Source organism: Lingula anatina, chromosome 1 (genome assembly GCF_051362555.1).
Source record: "Lingula anatina isolate TDL-2025a chromosome 1, LinAna3.0, whole genome shotgun sequence".
Taxonomy (NCBI): domain Eukaryota; kingdom Metazoa; phylum Brachiopoda; class Lingulata; order Lingulida; family Lingulidae; genus Lingula; species Lingula anatina.
Window position 1 is genome coordinate 61,726,670 of NC_141767.1, and position 19,290 is coordinate 61,745,959.

General features: G+C 36.3%; 2 protein-coding genes across 3 annotated transcripts; one reads left to right on the top strand and one right to left on the bottom strand.

Moving 5' to 3' along the window:
• Nucleotides 1–2,677: 2,677 nt before the first annotated feature.
• LOC106154952 (proteasomal ATPase-associated factor 1) lies at nt 2,678–6,883 on the bottom strand. 2 transcript variants are annotated; one of them, XM_013529526.2, is made up of 11 exons: nt 6,763–6,882; nt 6,470–6,510; nt 6,087–6,190; nt 5,762–5,863; nt 5,515–5,610; nt 5,017–5,167; nt 4,477–4,671; nt 4,030–4,121; nt 3,709–3,824; nt 3,249–3,331; nt 2,678–3,139 (listed from the first exon to the last, which is right to left on the bottom strand). In XM_013529526.2, exons 1-11 carry the CDS (start codon nt 6,813–6,815, stop codon nt 2,985–2,987), a joined length of 1,188 nt encoding a protein of 395 aa, XP_013384980.2. In that variant the 5' UTR covers nt 6,816–6,882; the 3' UTR covers nt 2,678–2,984. The 2 variants fall into 2 exon arrangements, 1 of the variants encoding a protein (XP_013384980.2); XR_015331769.1 differs by lacking the exon at nt 2,678–3,139 and having other exon boundaries at nt 3,314–3,331; nt 4,035–4,121; nt 6,763–6,883.
• A 2,676-nt stretch (nt 6,884–9,559) lies between these two features.
• Nucleotides 9,560–19,134, top strand: LOC106155165 (uncharacterized). Its single transcript, XM_013529855.2, has 15 exons — nt 9,560–9,990; nt 12,261–12,339; nt 12,620–12,928; nt 13,103–13,234; nt 13,500–13,677; nt 13,890–14,002; nt 14,275–14,504; nt 14,918–15,110; nt 15,485–15,607; nt 16,227–16,384; nt 16,628–16,759; nt 17,158–17,225; nt 17,711–17,843; nt 18,169–18,273; nt 18,566–19,134. Exons 1-15 carry the CDS (start codon nt 9,817–9,819, stop codon nt 18,671–18,673), a joined length of 2,235 nt encoding a protein of 744 aa, XP_013385309.2. The 5' UTR covers nt 9,560–9,816; the 3' UTR covers nt 18,674–19,134.
• Nucleotides 19,135–19,290: the final 156 nt, after the last annotated feature.

A 19,290-nucleotide genomic window follows, 5' to 3' on the forward strand; every position in this document is an offset into this window, starting at 1 on the left:
AGTTTTCCACTTATCGTGTTATCGGTAAAAGTGCACGGCGACGACGGCGACGGCGACGGCGACGACAGACGCAGATGATGGCTTTATGTACAGACACATCTGTGTCTGTACATAAAAACAATTGCTTCTTCAAATTTTATCTTCGGACATCATTAAAAAGAAATAAAACAAGATATGTACTTCAAGTTAATTGATTTTAGCAAATGTTTATTACAACTGTGTAGTCAGCTTAGTGGACCAGGACCAAAACAAAAGAGACCTGGTGCTCTAAACCTAAATATGGGGAGTCTCTCAGTTGGGCTAAGAGTCTTGATCCTTGTAAGTGTACTTCTGTTGATGTGTGGGGATGTGGAGGCAAACTCTGGTCCCAAAAGGATTCCCCCATATGAAAGTCACCTCCCAAGCAATGTGTCTGATTCAGGAATGCCATTGCATAAACCCCTCAATTCACTTTATCTGGTGCCAGCTTTTTTCATCGCTGTTGATCACCAAGAGGCAGAATCACAACAAAACAACAGGGATTCACTTTTAAAAAGTCAACAGACAAGACTAATTGAATTCTAAAAAATAAGCTTCAAGAAAGAGAGAAGGTCAGTTACTGTCCCCAAATCTGAGCAACTCTCCATGGAAACAGATGCTCACCATAGATGGCACCCACCTAAACCACTGGGGCACCACAAAGTATTATCGTTCCATCAGGGGTACGCTCTTGCATGAAAAAAAGACTAAGTGCAAGCACCACAATACCGCATGAATATACACGTCTTTAGATAGATAGATAGATACATGCATACATAAAAGAAAAGTTGACAGGGTTTTAATCTCTGCCATGGGAGTCACCATACCCTTTCCTCTCCTTCAGAACTCATGAAATTGCAGGATGAATACAGGACCTCCAGGTCTTCCTGAAAGGAAACCCATCTCAACAGACCCAGGTCAACCAACTCGGGTACCCACAACATCGGACATGTATCAGGGAGGACTTGAGCTCCCACCAAAGAGACCGCTAGATCTGAGAGCTACAGCAGGAGCCAGAACAACTGGACACACCATCACACCACAAGGTGCCGCCCCACAGCGAGTGAGAATTTACACCCTCTTTCCCAACAGTCGGCCCGATGCTGCAGGTCAGACATCAAATACAGGAATTAATGCATACCAACTATGGACAATGTCCCACCCTTTACTGAATCATCACACCTCGACTCACGCAATGGACCAAATCACATGGAGCACAGACCACAGTGATGAGGATGACTTGCAAGGTCAGATTGCCTCTAATCTTCTTTTGGCCCATCTTAGCAAAAACATGTCATAAAATCTGGAACCAGGAACATGTTCCTTTCAAGGAGCTCATTCCGCATACTTCAAACTCGTCCAACACGTCTGAATGGGAAGCGCCTGATGACCTACCAGAAACGAATCTCCTGAAATCATTGGGCCTCAGTAAAGATCAGAAAAAACCAAAGGACATCACTTTTGGCCAGTGGCAATAAGCATTCAATGTCTTCCAAATTGTGCACAACCTAAAATACCCGGATCAGAGTCAAAATCTCATTATTTACAGCAGTCGCTGGGGAGAAAAGATGCAACATCGTAGTCTTTTCTTGGTGGCATATTATAAGCACCACCTTATTTACAGCAGTCGCTGGGGAGAAAAGATGCAACATCGTAGTCTTTTCTTGGTGGCATATCATAAGCACCACCTTTTATAATTATGTGTTGGTTATAAAATCAGTAATCCACTCAACTGAGTTACACAACAAGGGATCAAGATACATTTATGTATGAAGTTTTGATGAATGTCCAAGTTATGACAAGTATCAGGATCTTAGTCAACAGGTAGCTGATCTAGAAGTGACAATCTCTGAGATGCAAAACGCAACGGCAGCGAAGAGAGGAAGGCCCAAATGCTACGGTTGTGGAAAAGAAGGTAATTTTATCTATGATTGTCCTAATACAAAACCCAAAAACCAGTAACTAGTCCAGACCCAATGATTATGAATCCCACCACTGCCACCGAATGTACAGTAACATGTAATACAAACCAAAACCAGCCAATGGTGCAAGTGGTTAATTTAGTGCTATAGCAAGAGTGGGCCAATAGGATTACCTTATGATGAGAGTAAATGCTACATAAGCACAGCTGAGCAAATAGGTAACAAAGCCGACCTATTCACACATAACAAAAAAATATAAAATCTGCATAAAATCTTTGTTGCCAACCATGCTGCAATCATCAGGGAAGGCTCACATCCAAAACAATGGCATTTAACAGTTTCCAAAGGCAATGATGAGTCAGATAACAAACCAACTTTTCAATACAACAAGGTGAAATGAGAAACCAAATTCTGTGAAGGAAGAAACAGCATTGTCCATGCATACCAGGTGATGCATTGTGTAAAGACAATTAAATGGACAGGTCTCTGGAAGTGAAAGTAACTGAAAATGTGTCCCATGCTGAGATATCAGGAATTACTGCTGTTGACAAGATAGAACATAAGAATATCATTGTGGTATAAACATAAAATGAATGCTGTTTGGCAGTAACCTTGCAAAAACGGACTTGAACTTAAGTGAAATCTAATGCACGTTGTGACAATAAATCTCACTTAGTATTTATAAAAATGCTTTTTTAAAGACAGGCATTCAGTGAAGAAAATGTTGAACTCATGAATGAAGATCCAACAAATGTATTAAGGCAAAGGGCATCATGATTCCACGGACCTATTTCTAATTTCTTTTAAGAATCACAACTGTTGAGCTGTACATGTGTCAATAACATTAAATAATATTGATTTCCTGCTTTATATCAAGAATTAAATACATCTCTGATAATAATAATTTGTCCAACACTTAAATTGCTAAAACTATCCAGGAAAGCTAAAGTTGAAACATTTTGTAGTGAATAATAATGCCCTTGAGATCAGACAAGTTTATAAATTCCCCTGATAAGTGAACTTGTGTAACTCCATAACCTTTTCTTAACCAAGCTTGTATTTTCTCACAGATCCATCTCGGCATGCTGTTAGCAAGTTTGTACTGTCAAGTGCTATCTTGTATATTGGATCACAATCTGATCCAGTTAATTCTAAGTTTGTTGAAAGCTGTTCATCCACATAAAAACAAGATCCATCACCTGAAAGGTATAAAACACTTTTATTTTGAAGGTATGCCATTAAAAAAAGATTTATATTTGAAATCCACAAATTTACTTTTAGATAAAGTATTTTTGGGAAATAATCTACCTGTACTGCAAAAGAATCCTTGTTTATGGGGCAGAAGTGACAAAATGGCTCCTCTTTGTTCCTTCCAACATTTTATCGGTGTGCTAGAAAAAATGCACAAATGCAGTATATAATTTAAAAAATCATTATTAAGATGTGCTTCTTCTAACCAAATATACTTTCCAACAAAAGATAATTTGCAATGATGGCAAACCTTACTATTTTGGGCAACTTTCAATGGACAAGGATATAAGACTTAACTCTAGTTTTTTTTCTTAATTACTGAATTATAATTTGCATACAGTGTGTCGCAATTCTAATAATTTGGCTATTCTCTATAATAATTTATTTTAGCATATCCTTTGGTGTTTCATAGTTCATTACAATATTTCTTGTGTTTGAAATAAGTGCATTATAATTTACATGAAGTGTGCTGCATCTTTGATAACTGAACATCATTTTGGCAATCCTGCATGGTTACCTGGTATTCCTCAGGTCGAGTAAGTTTAGGGTGGAATCTTGGGTTCCACAAACAACTGTGGTTGTGGACAGAAAATTACAGCAATTAACAGCATCTGTGCACTTATACTCAAAGATCTGAAATGTAATGATTAACTTGATGAAAATATATTTAATTTAGTTATCATACCACATTTCTTAAACTTTTTTATGCAATCTTTTAAAAAAAAGCAATTTCTGAAACAAAAAACTATTGTGGTGTCTATTCCTGATGATACCACTGTAAATCAAACAATATTGAAAAAGCTTACTGTATTTTTTTAAATAAAAAATTAAAACACACCTTACTTCTACTGTGCAGCCCAAAACCTTGCAAGGTGCCATTTTCCACTGCCAGCAGAAGCATCTTTCCTTCAGTAAGCACTTCACGTTCACCTAGGTAGTTATTGCATAATATGTTTTAGTAATTATGATATGTACAAGCAATTAACTTGTATCATATTTCAGGGGCGGATTTAGGCTGTCTTCTGGGTCTTCCGGAAGACGGTCAGATTTTCAAGTTTACATTGGCGGGTATCTAATTTTTTCTGTTGGAAGACGGTCAAAATTGGAGGATGAATCAACAAATATAATTTGGAAGACTGTCAGTAAATAGCTCTGGATCCGCCTATGTATTTGCAATTAAACAATTTAAAATACAAAATCATTCTTACATTACTAAGTAGTCTTGGCATATTAAGTCAATTTCAAATGAAATTCCTTCTCATTTATTCATCATCTTTTGACTCACTTGGCTGTTCTACTGGCACTCCCAGTTCTATCCTGTTATCCGGTTCTCCTAGGGCACACCCATTGACCACACCCCCTAAGTCTGACACAGTCCCCAGGCATGCCGAGTGGCCACAGTCCCACAGCTTTGCTGTACCATCTCTAGAACACGATATGATGTTCCGTCCTTTTTCCACTATGGCTGTATCTGTTATGCCTGGAAAAATACACACTTTTTCAGAATAGCAGATCAGATTTTCAATAAAGGGTAAGGACCCGAGGTTACCTTTTGGACACTGTGATGGAATAATTACCTATTTTTGAGAATATATCCGTTTTAACCTCACGGTAACAAAAAGATTATAGTCAAAAATATATACATAAATCACATTCTGGTTACACTGTATTCTATTGGATGACAGAGAATACTTAATTGAGAAAAATTTGGTAATCCCCTTTGAATCATGCAGCAAGTGATGATACACAGTTAAGAGAAATCAAGCTCTTCAACACCCAACGCAGGGATAGTACCCATCACTGACTTTCAACACCCATCACTGACCCTGAGTATGACCTCTGAGAGTGGCTGCACACTGTCCATTTTCAACAGACCAGATCTTGAGCTGCATGTCAGCCCCGCCAGACAGGACAACCAGTCCAGAAGGAAAGAAACGGCAGGTATACACATCACCTAGGTGGCCTGTTAGGTCTCTCTGAATTATAATATATTGTATATTAACTGAAAAATAGTGGTCTTTTGTAATGAAATAAAATTGTTAAAATCAAATTCAATTTTATTGCAGAAATCAAGGGCGGTATTTGCTGATGAATGCACCCCCCTCCAAAAAAAGTAGTAGTAGTATCAACATAAATCAAGTTATACCTTATTCACAAATGATATACACTGAAATTTATAATATTCAATCATTTCATTATTTACTTACTGTACAGCATAGCTGTGCTTGCACACATTAGCAAAATTATAGTTAATAAGTTAATAAAGTTGTACTATAAAGTGAGGAATTAAGTGCTAAATAGCCAACAGACCTGGGAGCCTTACCCTAACTTCTCCTGTGTCTGTCTGCCACACCCTTAGCTTTCCCTCTGTATCACTGGACACTGCTAAATCTCCAGAGGTTGCATCAACACAGATAACCTGCAAAACAAATAAAGAAGGCGAAGATAATTAACAAAACTTGCATGGAATTCGAACCAATGAAGATAGTGGGGAATTGAGCTGGTTTTATTGTTATAGTATCCTGTTTGCCAACATGAAAATTCTTACTATATTTTCCTTTAATACCCACACTTTTCTTTGGCCTGTGCACTGTGTTAAAAGTGATATTTGGTGCTTGGAAGTTGCATCTGTAACAACTCATCACATCAGTGTATGAAAGGGTTAGGGTTTTCTGTAATGGAAAAAAGTACATGATTCAATATTCAATTTTATTACATTTTATTATTAATCAGGATGATTTCAACTTTCACAGTGAGAAAAATCATTTTCTGTAGATAGCATTAGATCACATTTGTTTAACACAGATTTTTTTGTGCATATACGTAACTTATGTTAAATCAACCAGAGTTGTTGCATGTTCATGACTATGTACATGTAGTAATCACTAGTTTTACCTTTGTTATACATTCCACATTGAAATTATCAGAAGCAGTAACATAAGGTTGGCCTGATGTAGATAACCCTTCTGTATGAATTTCACTGTGGATTTTCTGTTGGCCTAAAATAAGAGTTAACCTCAATGTTTCTAAAGTATAATCGGTATATAAACCTGGAGATTCAACTACAGTTTTATAACTAAACTGTCCTGACTCAACTGTTAGTTAAGGAAAGGCTATTTTTACCACAGTCAAGGATATGTCTCTGGCTATTAAAGACAAATATTCCATGGCTTAATAATTCTTATAAATACAGCATTTATGCAAAATGGAAAAAAAATTAATCATCGTATTGTAGAAATTGCAATTTGAAAAAAAAAAACGTCAATAAAAATGCTCACCTTGCCTACACCAGGTTACCCAGGCCTTGCCTTCGTTGTCTCTGCAAGTAGTTGAACTGACGTTACTTTTGCCTTAGAGAACATTGGAGTTTACCTTTCTACTAGCACAATAAGCAACATAACATTAACAGTTACATAACTAGTGAGTGAGAGTACTACTCATTAACTCACAAAATATACATGTGTACTCTTTTGTATAAGCCTTTCTTAATTTTCAGTTAGTATCATATCATTATTAAACAAGTATACAGGTAGGTTTTTAATCATAAATGAGCCCTAGGGACATGCATTACCTCAAAACTTGATCCCAATCACTTTGAACGATCAACCTACAAGGGGCTCCCATGATGTACCGTCAATGGGTACTGATATACGAATGTCGTACAAGAGCAACATTTTACCCTACGTAAGTTTCGTGAAATTTTGATATGCACCTTTGAATGTTGAAGATATATCAATTTATGTGAAAAGATAAAAAAAGAAAAGAAAACAGAATACATTACAAGAGAATTTCCAGAAAGCAGCGAAGGGGATTGACAGCCTACGTGAAAACTAAGCTCTCTCATCACTCACCCCCATCTTAGGGAGTACTGTTACCAACAGAGGCATGGTTAGCTTCCAGTTATCTCTGTATCTCATGATGGGGGTCGTCTACCGTGACAGATAAAGTTGCGCGCTACATTACTGGCATTACTATACCCCGTATATAGGCTTACTGGTAGGCCTACTACAGAAGGCTACCTGGGGTTGAAATGATAACTTATATAGGCCTAGTCTATATAGGCCTATGTTGTTATGTAATGAACTATAGGCCTACTCGGTGAATCGGTTAAAAAAACTTACATTACCACCAAAAATTAAAAAAAGTTAAGTGTTTTTATTCTGTATCATATTATAACCATTAAAAGGAGATCTAAAAATGAAAGAACTTTACTGTAGGCCTATTAACTCTACAAAAGATTTTAAAAGCATTTAAAACCCATCCTAAGATTCATTTGAAGCGACATGTCAAATGATTGCCACCAAACCCGGCCAAATGCCACCATATAAAGTTGCAAATAAGATAACTAATAGAAATACGGAAGAGTATCAATGTAGGCCTATATTTCCCGAAAAACTGTATATTTCAGGGGCGGATCCAGAATTAGGCTTATTTGGCGTTGGGTGCGGGGACCGGTGAAGGGCCCCGAAATATTTGGCCTAGGTATTTTAGAGGGCGAACGGTGCCGTTTGATACGGTTTAAAACTATGATTCAGCTAGCAAAATTATAATTTCAAAAATCCGCCACTGTATTTGATTTTTTTTTCTGGTTGAAGTGACAGATCTAGGTCAAGTGCTCCCAGTGGTGTGACGCATAATAAGTTACTGATGTGGAACAAGTAATAAAGTTAAGTTTAAAGCGTATGATACTATCACTGAATTTTGGGAAAGTAAACTGCGGGAGTCATGCAAAGTTGGGCAATTTTAAACACAAGAAACCAACTAGACACCTGCATTACAAATAATGTTTTGAAAAACATATCAAAAGGATATAGGCCCTATTTCATTATTTCTTCCTTAAAGCAAGGTTTTCCAACCCCATTTTTCCTTAGTCAATGATACACAGAAACCTTGCTTGCTCGAAGTACATTTGTACGCGTTTAAAATACAAAATGCAAACTACCACAATTCACGTTTTAGGTTATTATTCTTATATAGGCCCTATCTACTTAATTTATTTATGATTATTTTTCATCTGTGAATTAGCCCCCTATTCTTCTTCTTATTATTATTATTATTATTATTGCTATCTTTACTGCAACGTGCATGAAGGTAATTTGTTAAAAATAGGCCCTACATATGGCATAACGAAGGAGAAATGCATCCTATAAAATAATTAGGGACAAGAAAACGTTTGGTTATGTAAACCATGTTAACCTAAATTTATTTTGGACAGTTTTCAAAATTCGATACTTCACCCAACCTTAAACAGATTTTTAAAAAGGAAAACGTCGAAAATAGCGATAAAGAAACGGATGTTGCAATATATCAAAGAGCTGAGCACTTTTCCTGCACTGTGTAGGCACAGACGTGATTCTAACGTCATGTAGATTTACTGGTAGACTTCCGTAGGTCTACCGTCTAACAAGACTTAAATCACGTAATTGCCCCAAAGTTCACGAATGTCTTGAATGCCTTCACTGAATGTTTTTCATGGTCGGACGCTCCTCATAGGTCTACAGTTAATATGTCTGTGGTATTGTTTTGAATGACATACATTCAACAGGATAACAACCCTGTTTTATATAAGTATCGAAACAGCATAATATCATATGCGGTAGGCCTATTTTATGAATAAAAAATACCGCAAGCCTTAACTAAATGAGTCTTCTTCATCTGTGTCTTGCATTATCTTAAAAGATCGTAAAAAGTTTTATAACGCGATAGGCCGGAATAAAATAGTGAAATGAAAATGGGATATTTAAGTGTAAAAAGGTTTATGAGTTTGAGGACTTAATTAAGAACATATGGTACATTTGTTTCATTTGATGTAGGGCTAACAAGAAAACATCATTATTATAAATTAATATTTCGATTTGCACTGTTAACCAAACCTCGTTTATCGTTCTAACATATCTAGAATTGCATTACTTTCAATAGCTTTCGGAGAATTTATATTGCGGTTATGTTGTATGCTTGTCAGCGGAGGTCATCGCTTGAGTTCTAAAAAAAGAGAGCAACTTCACGTCGTAAAAGGTTTATTGCCATTTATGCCTGCTGACGCATTTGCTCCCTTCCCCTTAAATATTTATTGAAAGAAAGTGCCCTTCTTCAGGATGATGTGAAAGTCAACTGTGTACAAATGTAGACGATTCTTTTTATATTAATTTTTCTCTTATGATTGATTTTAGGCGATACGAACTTGTATGTAGTTTTAAAAAATGCAAGTCAATTAACGTGCGAAGGTCCAAAGCGATGAAATGTTCAATCATGGGTGTTATACGATGTACACATCCAAACAATGCATCATTGTATAAGTAATACAAAATTCAACCTTGAATTTGTTTGCTCTAAACTTTTTCTGTTGTACATGTAATCACATGACCGATGAAAATCAAAAGGGTTTGTGAGTAGTCTCGGAAGACATTACCATAACAAACTTAAACGAGGAAGTGAAAATATGCATTCAGAATAACAACAGCCATGAGCGCACAATGACCCCGATGTCACATCCTAAAAGGGAAATCCATTACGGTTCAACAATACTTCGCAGGCTCGCCCAGTTAAAAAAAGACGTTTTTTGCCGATATCAACAGACTTGTTCTCAGCCCGTGGTATTCGTGGACCGATCATCGGTATCTCAAATATGACTAAGCAGTCGAATACAACTCCAACTCGTATGATGTCGTTGACAAGCATTTTAGTGCTGGTTTTTGGAGTCCTCCAAATCAGAGGAGAGGAAATGTCTCCTTTTTCAGACTCACTTTCGGACGTTTGTGCCGTCAGACCTGGTGGCAACTTTAGCGCGACTGAGAACCAGGTAGGTGAATGAAATGAGCACTACTGTAAATCTGTCGCCGTCAAACGAGTAGCTAGTGATGGCTTTAGGTCTTAGTCAGAGAAAAGTTTTAGTAGACTGTGATTTCAGTGCAGTGTCCATAAAGGCCAATTTTAAGCTGACCAACTAATTTTCAAAAGGTGACTCATTTCTAGCTACACGCCGCCGTGTGTTCTATGCGTGTCAGACTTACATGCGTAAATATGGGTCATCAGTCAGCTAGCTGAATTTCAAATTCGTATTGGCGCCCTGGAATTTTCGAATAGATTCAAGCGAAAATAACATAGGTGGGTAAACAGGCTTACTCATCACAATATGTGCCAAGTCTTTACCAGTTTAACAGCATCATATTCAAGGTATCAGGCAGTAAATATGTCTTTTACTCAAAGGCTGTTTTATATTAATTAGATTTACCTCTACCATCGAGCATCAGACTATAAAGTAACTTTACAATGCTTTCTCAGGGCAGCAGGCGATTTTTGTGTAATATGGGTCAGCACAAAGAGTTTGTTCTTATACAGAATCCCTTTAGATATGCCTGTTTCCCGAATTTGACAGAAAAACATCTTTTATGTCGCTTGTTTATCAATGCGCTGTAATTAAGAACTGTTTTATCTCTTCAAGGGTTAAGTGCTCAATTAGACTTGCTTTTGATGTGAACAGTTATTTATGCAAAATCATTGGCTGCGAAGAATAAATAATGACTATATTCCTGACTGTCACAATTACCGACTGACACCTTACAGGTTTCATGATCACGTGCGTGACTGGGTACCGCACAGTGTGAAGACGAAACCTCGCGCTCAATGCTACAGAAATTATCCTTGAGGTATTAGTTTGGCCCACATAACATAGACAGATAGACATCTTTTTGACCCGTGTTGAAAGTTACGTATGAAAGCACTCCTGATTCATAATCATTTTAACGTTACCATTTTTTCTTGAGGGCTGAAATATAAACATCTTAGACACATGTAACATGAGAACTACCGCACACTAAATATTTAAATCGCCTTCGTTCAATTAAAATTAACACGTAAGTTTAAAACTTTTTTCACGGCGGTACGCGTGTGACGTGTGTTGTTTTGGTTCGCTTTGCGTTTAACAGAGGCGGCTCCTTGTAAAAACATATTCTCGAAAGCGCTTCATTTGCTCACCCGGCAAATACGGACTAACCTATTCATGTTTCTAGCAAGATATGAACTCGCCAAAAAGACAGGAAAATGACTAGAAAATGCAGTTTGCTCTATAAATTATCTCGCGTGTAACTTTATTGGACCAAGGGTACATGCTGTCAAATGTATATGTTGAAAGGGTGGTGCCATTCTCATATTTATCAGTACATGTGTTGAATTAACAGAACCTGGCGTAAGATTATATCCTTTAAGAATTCCCTTACTTTTTGCGTTTGACAACGACCCTAAGTCAAATGTATCTTTATGTCAAAATACCGTACATGGTGACATATTTCCTTCTGAAATGTAAGAAAGACGTATGGCGTATAAAGAAGTTACTTTTAAATAAGAAATGAATTAAAATCAGAAAACCAAATGCGGGGAAATGAATTCCGAGTAAGAGAAAAGTGCTTTTTATCTATATGAATTATTTGTGAATGACTGGCTAGTCGCTTAGACCGCCATGTCATCCAGTACATATCAGACAGAAAAATCGGCACTGCGTTCTTTTATTTGAGGAGTTCGTCGTTTGTAGATCTGAATTGGGTAAGATATGTAGTTTTGCAAGATACGTAAAAAAATATAATTATGCACATTTTGAAACGGAGATGGTATACATTCGATTACATATGATACAAAACATCATATCAAAGTACAGGGGCGGGTCCAGCATACCCTGAGCGTCAGAGCAACGTAAAAGCTAGCTTGCTAAATATACCTTGTGGTGGAGTCGCTTTTATTGCTAGTATGGGTTATATATGAAATCAAGATCGAGCTGGCAATACCGGAATCTAGAACCTAGGGTAGTCCAGCAATGATTCGTGAGAGAAGAAAATAGTTTTTTCTCGAGGCAAATTAAGTGAGATATATTTAAAATAATATCTACAATCAGTTGTACCCACCTGTATTACAAAAATAACATTACAATAGCATTACAAAAATAACATGTTACGTTTTGAATTAAAAGCTGTGTTTATTTGCAGAAGCTTTTGGTTTGTGATTAGGACTAGTTCTTGTGTTCTACAGAGTGGCGTTTGAAATTGACGCTGTATAGATTTACACTACTTTGTTTTTCAGCAAGCGTTCAACTTTACTTTCGATCACATTCCAAGTTCCGAAGTCGTCCTCTTCGAGTCGGTCGCCATCAAAGAAAATTGTAAGGGTTACTGTCTATTTTAGTTTTTGCCTTTTATAGTATACGTTTTGCATTTACAGTTATATTTTCATGTAAAATACGGGGAAGGTGGGGAATTTTACGAATATTTGTTCATTTTATGGGTTAGTTTGTGGAATTTCAAACAAAACATCACACAGTACCAACTCCAACCTTTGGTGTCCAGTTAAAATTAGTCTGTGTGAATAAAAGACTACTTTCCGAGTTTCAGAGAATAGAGTGGACTGTGGAATGATTTGTTTTATTATCTTAATTTTATCAGGTTCCATGGACGTATACATTCAAACGAACTTCTACCTGCCCATTGTCACCAGTTTGGCACAAGGTGAATGTAATTATCTTTCACCCGGTTTTCAAGGAAGCCATTTGCTTGTGTTTAAACTGCTGAAGGGCGCGTCAGTGCCACCGCCTTCCAATGCATCAGCCTACCCATTTTCAGTGGACGTATGGGGGACAAATAACGCCCTCTTTCAAGTTGAGGTTCCTTCATTTGGCGTCAACACCCGTGTGAGCTGCACAATAAAACTCGGATTTAATGCGTACGAGGCGTCATTTGAAGTTGACGTTTTGGGTAAGCATTTGAAAAGCAAACCAATAGAGTGAAAATTATTTATTAGGCAAATAAGAACAAATCTGAGCGATTTAAAATTTAGTTTGGTTATTTCACGAACTTCTTAGGTCCCTTAAGTAATACGATGTAATATATTTTTATGATGATACACATTTATACTGTTATTTATTATAGGATGCCCTACAAACAAATACGGAAGATATTGCAACAAAGACTGTCCTAAGTGCAGTAACGATGGCTACTGTCATACTTTTTATGGCACTTGTGTCTGTCCTAAGGGATGGAGTGGGCAATCTTGCGAAACTTGTAAGTATTACTTATATTAAAAACTTGCACTGGAATTTGAATTTTCAAATATTTAAAGGTTAAGTCCGCGTTTTGCATTTCAAAATGAACCAAAGTCATGTGCACATTTTTATGTTTTCATGTCCTGCAAACTACTTATCTCTTCCAATTGACATCTTAAAAACAATAAAATCCCTCAAATAAAAGAACCTGATGTCGATATTTCCTTCTGAAATGTACTGGAAGACATGATCTTCTGATTGACGTATTTTTTTCCTGAATTTAGTGGCACCAGTCTTGACAGTTAACTCTACAGCAAATGATGTAATTAAACTGAACGAGAGCGTTATATTTGAGTACAACATACTCCCCCTATCTCTGGAGAACAATCTGACAATCAAATGGTTGATAGACGGAGAAAATATTTCTGAAGTTGGAAATATTATTTATAGGATGAGTAACAGGTGAGACACCTTTAATTGTCCAAGGACAGTCTTAACGCTACCGAAGTTCATTTGAAGATTTTTGCATCTTAGCAGCAATTCTTCCATTGCCAACAAATTTTGAAGAGAAGTTATTTTATTGCTCGCTGTAAGTGTCACTTATCTGAAATATCAGTGTGGAATGAATGTGCAGAGCACGTCTAAAATCTGAATTTTGCCATTTTGGTTTCCAGGTCCATCGTTTTTTCAAAAGGAATAAACAAAACAGGGGAACATTATGTTACGTGCATCGCAACAACTAAAACAGGGCATATAGTGTCTGCACGTTATTCATTTTATGTCGAAGGTAAATAGGATATTTCTGTAATTATGATAATGAAAATTAATACATATTTATTCTGTTAAAATACAATTGTGATTTTGGAAGAGTTTGTTTTACAATAAGACAACTAACCAAGTCTTTCTTTAGTAGCTAGGTGTTAAATTAAGAAATAAATCGAGAGAAATGTAAAAAAAAAGAGCTTAACAGCGTAGATAGACCCATCATTTCTATGCAACATCATAAAGTTCTTTGACAAAAATAGTTCTTTGATGTTTATTTATATTTTTCCGTTCAAGATTATAACAGTACCACGGCTACAATAGTGACAGCTACAGCAATGACAACAGTAGTTGGTAAAATTCAACAAAATAACGACGTACTGATAGCCGTTGTGGTCATCTTATTGGTCGCACTAGTTACTGTCATCATCATCGCTGCTATTGTCATAACTCACAAGATGCGAGGCTCGGCAACAAGAATATTCAGGCCATCAGATATGTATGCTGAATACCACACATATTTACAGGTATTGAATGTTAGTTAATTACATATCTTTAATTATTCAATATCCTTCAAACGCTGAATGCTCTTTCAATCCAAGAGAAATGATATGTCAAACAGCCACGTTTTAAGAAACTGAATTAACCATATCATACCAACATTGCATTGTACACTAGATATGAAATGGCAAAAGTTTCACAAGTAAATACACACAAACACACACTTACATGACAAATGTTATTATATTGCTTCTCTTGGCATGTCTGCGTTAAAAATATTGGTAAAGGGGAATGAAATAATTTTTTCTTCATTCAACAGCTAATATTGAGATTACCTATTTCGATGTCTATCAGTACATCTTCATCAGGGAATTGGTAAAGGGGGTTTGTGTGTGCGAGAGGGAGACTTCATAACCAGTTAAATGAAAAATATTTTCAGAATATTTTCTCTGGTAATGAAGATGCGTCTGCCTTGGATGATCAAGAGTACCTTCTGCAGAAATGGCGAGTACCAAACAACGAACTATTTATGGGTGAAGCACTCGGCGAAGGGGAATTCTCCCAAGTATTCAATGCTCACATACAGTGGAAACAAACACAAATGCTGCATGTGGCTGTAAAAATGTTGAAAGGTACCATTTTTGCTCTTTTTAAAGATACATTTTACTTTAACCAAAAGCATTTTGTACATCGGTTTGATGAAGAATGTAAATCACCTTTAAGTAACGTTGACAGTATGCTTATTGGGTGACTTGAATTGTTCAGGAAATACATGTACATGTGTATAAGTGGCAGTGCTCGAGAGTGAAGATAGGTGTTCTTATTCGAGTGGTCTTTTATTCCAGAATTTTTAAATATTTCTGGATGACAGCATGTTTGTAAGTCTGGCTGCTGCAGATTCCTATCATTACAATTCCTGAAGCTCGTTAAAAAGTGGTGAAATGCGTGAATTTGTATGAATGTGGCCTTGGCACCAAAAATGGAATTAATACACTTTCCCCTATAGATCCTAAGAACCTGCAGTCACAGAAGGATTTGATGGCGGAGTTCCAAACCCTCTCCGAACTCTGTCCCCACCCAAATGTGGTGCAGCTCATAGGCATGTGCAACAGGAGGTTTGGAAATGATGGTAAGCTACTTCTGTTTATTAAGGATAAAAACAAAGTGATCGTTTTCTTACATATGAGCCGCAATTGTTCTTATTTTAATGCAAATGCGATCGTAGTTAGAGGAATAAATGGGGCTTAAGTAAATGGGTTAGAAGTGAATTAAATCAGTTTGTGGGATCCTAGATCTAAAGTCTGAGGTTTATATATATATATATATATATATATATATATATATATATATATATATATATATATATATATATTTGTTTGCATGTAAAGCGTAATAAGGAAGTAATCCACACAATTTCCATTAACCAAATTTGCTGTTTCGATTGGTCGTTCTGAAATTATCAAATTACTTCCTGATGCGGAAGAGACTTTTTTTCTGTTAATGTCATATTGAGTTAGGAAATAAAGGAAGTAGATGTTCAACATACAGTATCATTTTTTTTTTACATTTCGTAATAGTTCCTGCATGTCTGAAAGATGTTTTTAGATGTAAATGTACGTTTTAATGGATACACTATTCCTGCCTTTGTTTTAAAATTATCAAAATGAATTTGAGCATGCTGGATTTTTAAGCAATTCTCTAATCATGTTTACCGTTGGATCAATTCACTTAATTGACTTTAACTACAGACTACTGGTGTCTGGTTATGGAAAACATGGCTGGCGGAAACCTGAAAACATTGCTGCAGGACATTAAAGATGGCGTGGAGTTGTCTGTAAAACCTAAGAACGTGTCTCGTATTGTGGTGGACATTTTGGCAGCTATGAAACATTTAGAAGAGAAGAAGGTGAATTTCCTTGAATTAAATACGTTTTTATTTTGATATCTAAAATTTAATATTAATTAGGGCCCAGCACAAGAATTTTGTTCTGTGGAAAGAAAACACAATCTTTCTTTTTTTTCACCTCCTATCTTAACAAAAATAATGTAATGATTGTCATAAAAGTCGTTAATTATAAGTGTCATAAACGTACAATGACAACAAAAATGATTTTATGTGCTAATTGTTTTCAAACCCCTTCATTTACAGGTGGTGCATAGAGATTTAGCCGCACGGAATGTTTTATTGACTTCTGACCTGAGAGCAAAAATTGGAGACTTCGGACTGTCCCGAGACACCTACCTGTGTGGCAACTACAGAATGGCTGACAGCCACGGAAAGGTTAGTTTTGCATTTCTTCTGGTTTTCAGTTTCACGAGTAAATGCAAATCACTTGCGTAACATACCTGCACGATCCTTCATTTATACCTATAAAATTGATGTTCGATTAAAGACATTTGCACGAAGTCGTTCTCGAGTGAAAGAGAAAATGTTTGTATTACACGTTGTTTGTATTTTTGTTTGTATTTTTGTGTTGGATTCCCTTTCCCTGCTTTGTGGGACCTTTTCTGTGTGTTTAAACTGAAACTTGTTTTTGCTTGTTAAGTTAAGAAGCAGGCAGTGAACTGAAACCTCAAGCTTCAGTTGCTGCAAGGAGTTATAACAGACTCCTTGGTTGCTGCTTCTCTCTATTATAAAGCCTAGCGCGTTTTGTTAAATGTATTTCGTATGAATTGCAGAGGTTGCCTTGGTATTGGATGGCCATTGAATCCATGGAGAAAGGAGAGTTTACATCAAAGACAGACGTGTAAGGAGATTTAAGATCAGTGACTTCAACAAAGGAAAGTTTGGCGTAGTCAAACGACATTTTATGGCGACAACAATCCTCAGAGCTTAATTACGCACATGTGCATTCTGCACATGCTCAATTGTGCCCTAGAGGGGTAATCTCCATTGAGGCACATGTTGCTACTTATACCATGGGGCATCACTGCCTGGCCTCATTCTGCTACTGTAGATTACGTATATAACGTAATTATGAAACATGTAATTTCATTTACGCTCATAAGCCTGATATCACATAAGTGTGATAATAGGTCTAGATATATATTTCATGTATGTATAACACAAGTAGTTTAGAGGGCCTGTAAAATGTACTGAAACATTTTAGTGCTCAATAAATTATAATTATTATTTTTATTATTATTATTATTATAAAATCATGTTTTACTCTTTCAGGTATAGCATGTTTATAGAGTGCATAGGCCTAATTCATGCTGTTTGTTTTTTCAGTTGGGCCTTTGGTGTCCTGCTGTGGGAGATTGGCGCGCTAGGATCTCTGCCATATCCAGGAGTTGATCCGGTGGACCTACTTGGTCTGTTAAATAAGGGATACCGGATGCAAAAACCAATTTCCTCTTCAAACGTAAGCTTTCATAGAATTAAAGTCATGTTCTGCGTATGTTGAACTGTTACATTAATACTAAATGTATTTTCACCAATTTTTCCCAAAATTTAAAACTTATATTAAATCAGATAAACTATAAATTTAACATTGTACACTATCTATAACACTGTCATTGTCATAAGGAAAAAACGATAATTTCTTCTGAGGTACGGGTTATCATAGTACAAGTGTTACGGCATTAAATTCAAAATTGCCAGATTTTATACTCTGATATGTATTTCATAAGTGATTGAAATAGGTTTTTCATTGTTCACTTACCTGCCCGTGCTATTTTTGTCTACAGGAATGGTTCGCAATCATGTTGGAATGCTGGGAAAAAAATCCGGACGGAAGACCAACATTTAGCAGCCTTTATCATCATTTCAAAGAAATGCACACATCCAAAAGAGTAAGCTTGCTATATACAAACTTATATATATATATATATAATGGTTTTAAATATTCAAATGAACACCAGTCATTTTTATCGTCTTTAAAGTATTTTGTTTTGAGCTTGTTATATATTAAAAAATTCTAAAAAGAGAGCATTAACATACGACGTGTCCTGGTTAAACTGTATGCAAGAATTCGGGAGAAATTTCGGTTGTCACCCACAATTAACATAGGTGCATAGAGCCACAGCAAAGTGTGCATTGGATAAATAACCATCAACGGTATTAAAATTTATTCTTCTTTTTTAGGGATTTCCGCATCTCACTGCGAGTTCCCCGCAACAGGTTGAAGATTCGTACCTTACCCTTTTGCCAGCTTCACCAGGCTCCAACATAGGGGAATCACACGAAGTTTGATGTAATGCGACTGCTATAATAAAATAGCATCCTGAAAAATGCAAAATAATGCAAAAGGACTGTAAATAATGAATTTTTCTTATGTAAAAAGTAAACGTTTTTATGGCAATGATTGAATCAATGATAAAAAGATGTAAAATGATGTATAACAATACATACTTCAATGTTCAAATACCCATGAGAAAATGTATCCAACAGTTATCAATATTTTGGATGATATGTACATAAATAGGTAGGCACAATACAAAAAATACCCGGTGACGTCACTTGTATGCATGTGGTTTTCTTATAAGATAAAACTGAATTATCAGTAACCTTGTTTAGTTTGTAAAGTGCCATATTCGTTTTGCTTATATTACGTTCCACTAACACTGCCACTGTGGTCCCTTTATTTGCTTGTGGACGGAGGGGGTAGAGATGGGGCGGAAAGAAAGGTTATAAAGATAACATACATTTGTTCACTATTGTTGAGATTTGTTTATTGAGAAATAATTAGGATCAATGAAGTAAGTCAATCTGAAGTCATTTTGCATTGAGCACATATGAGAGTGTGACCTGTTGAACGCACTTAACACAATCCCCGTCGTAGGGCCTACACTTTGTCATCAGACTGTTTA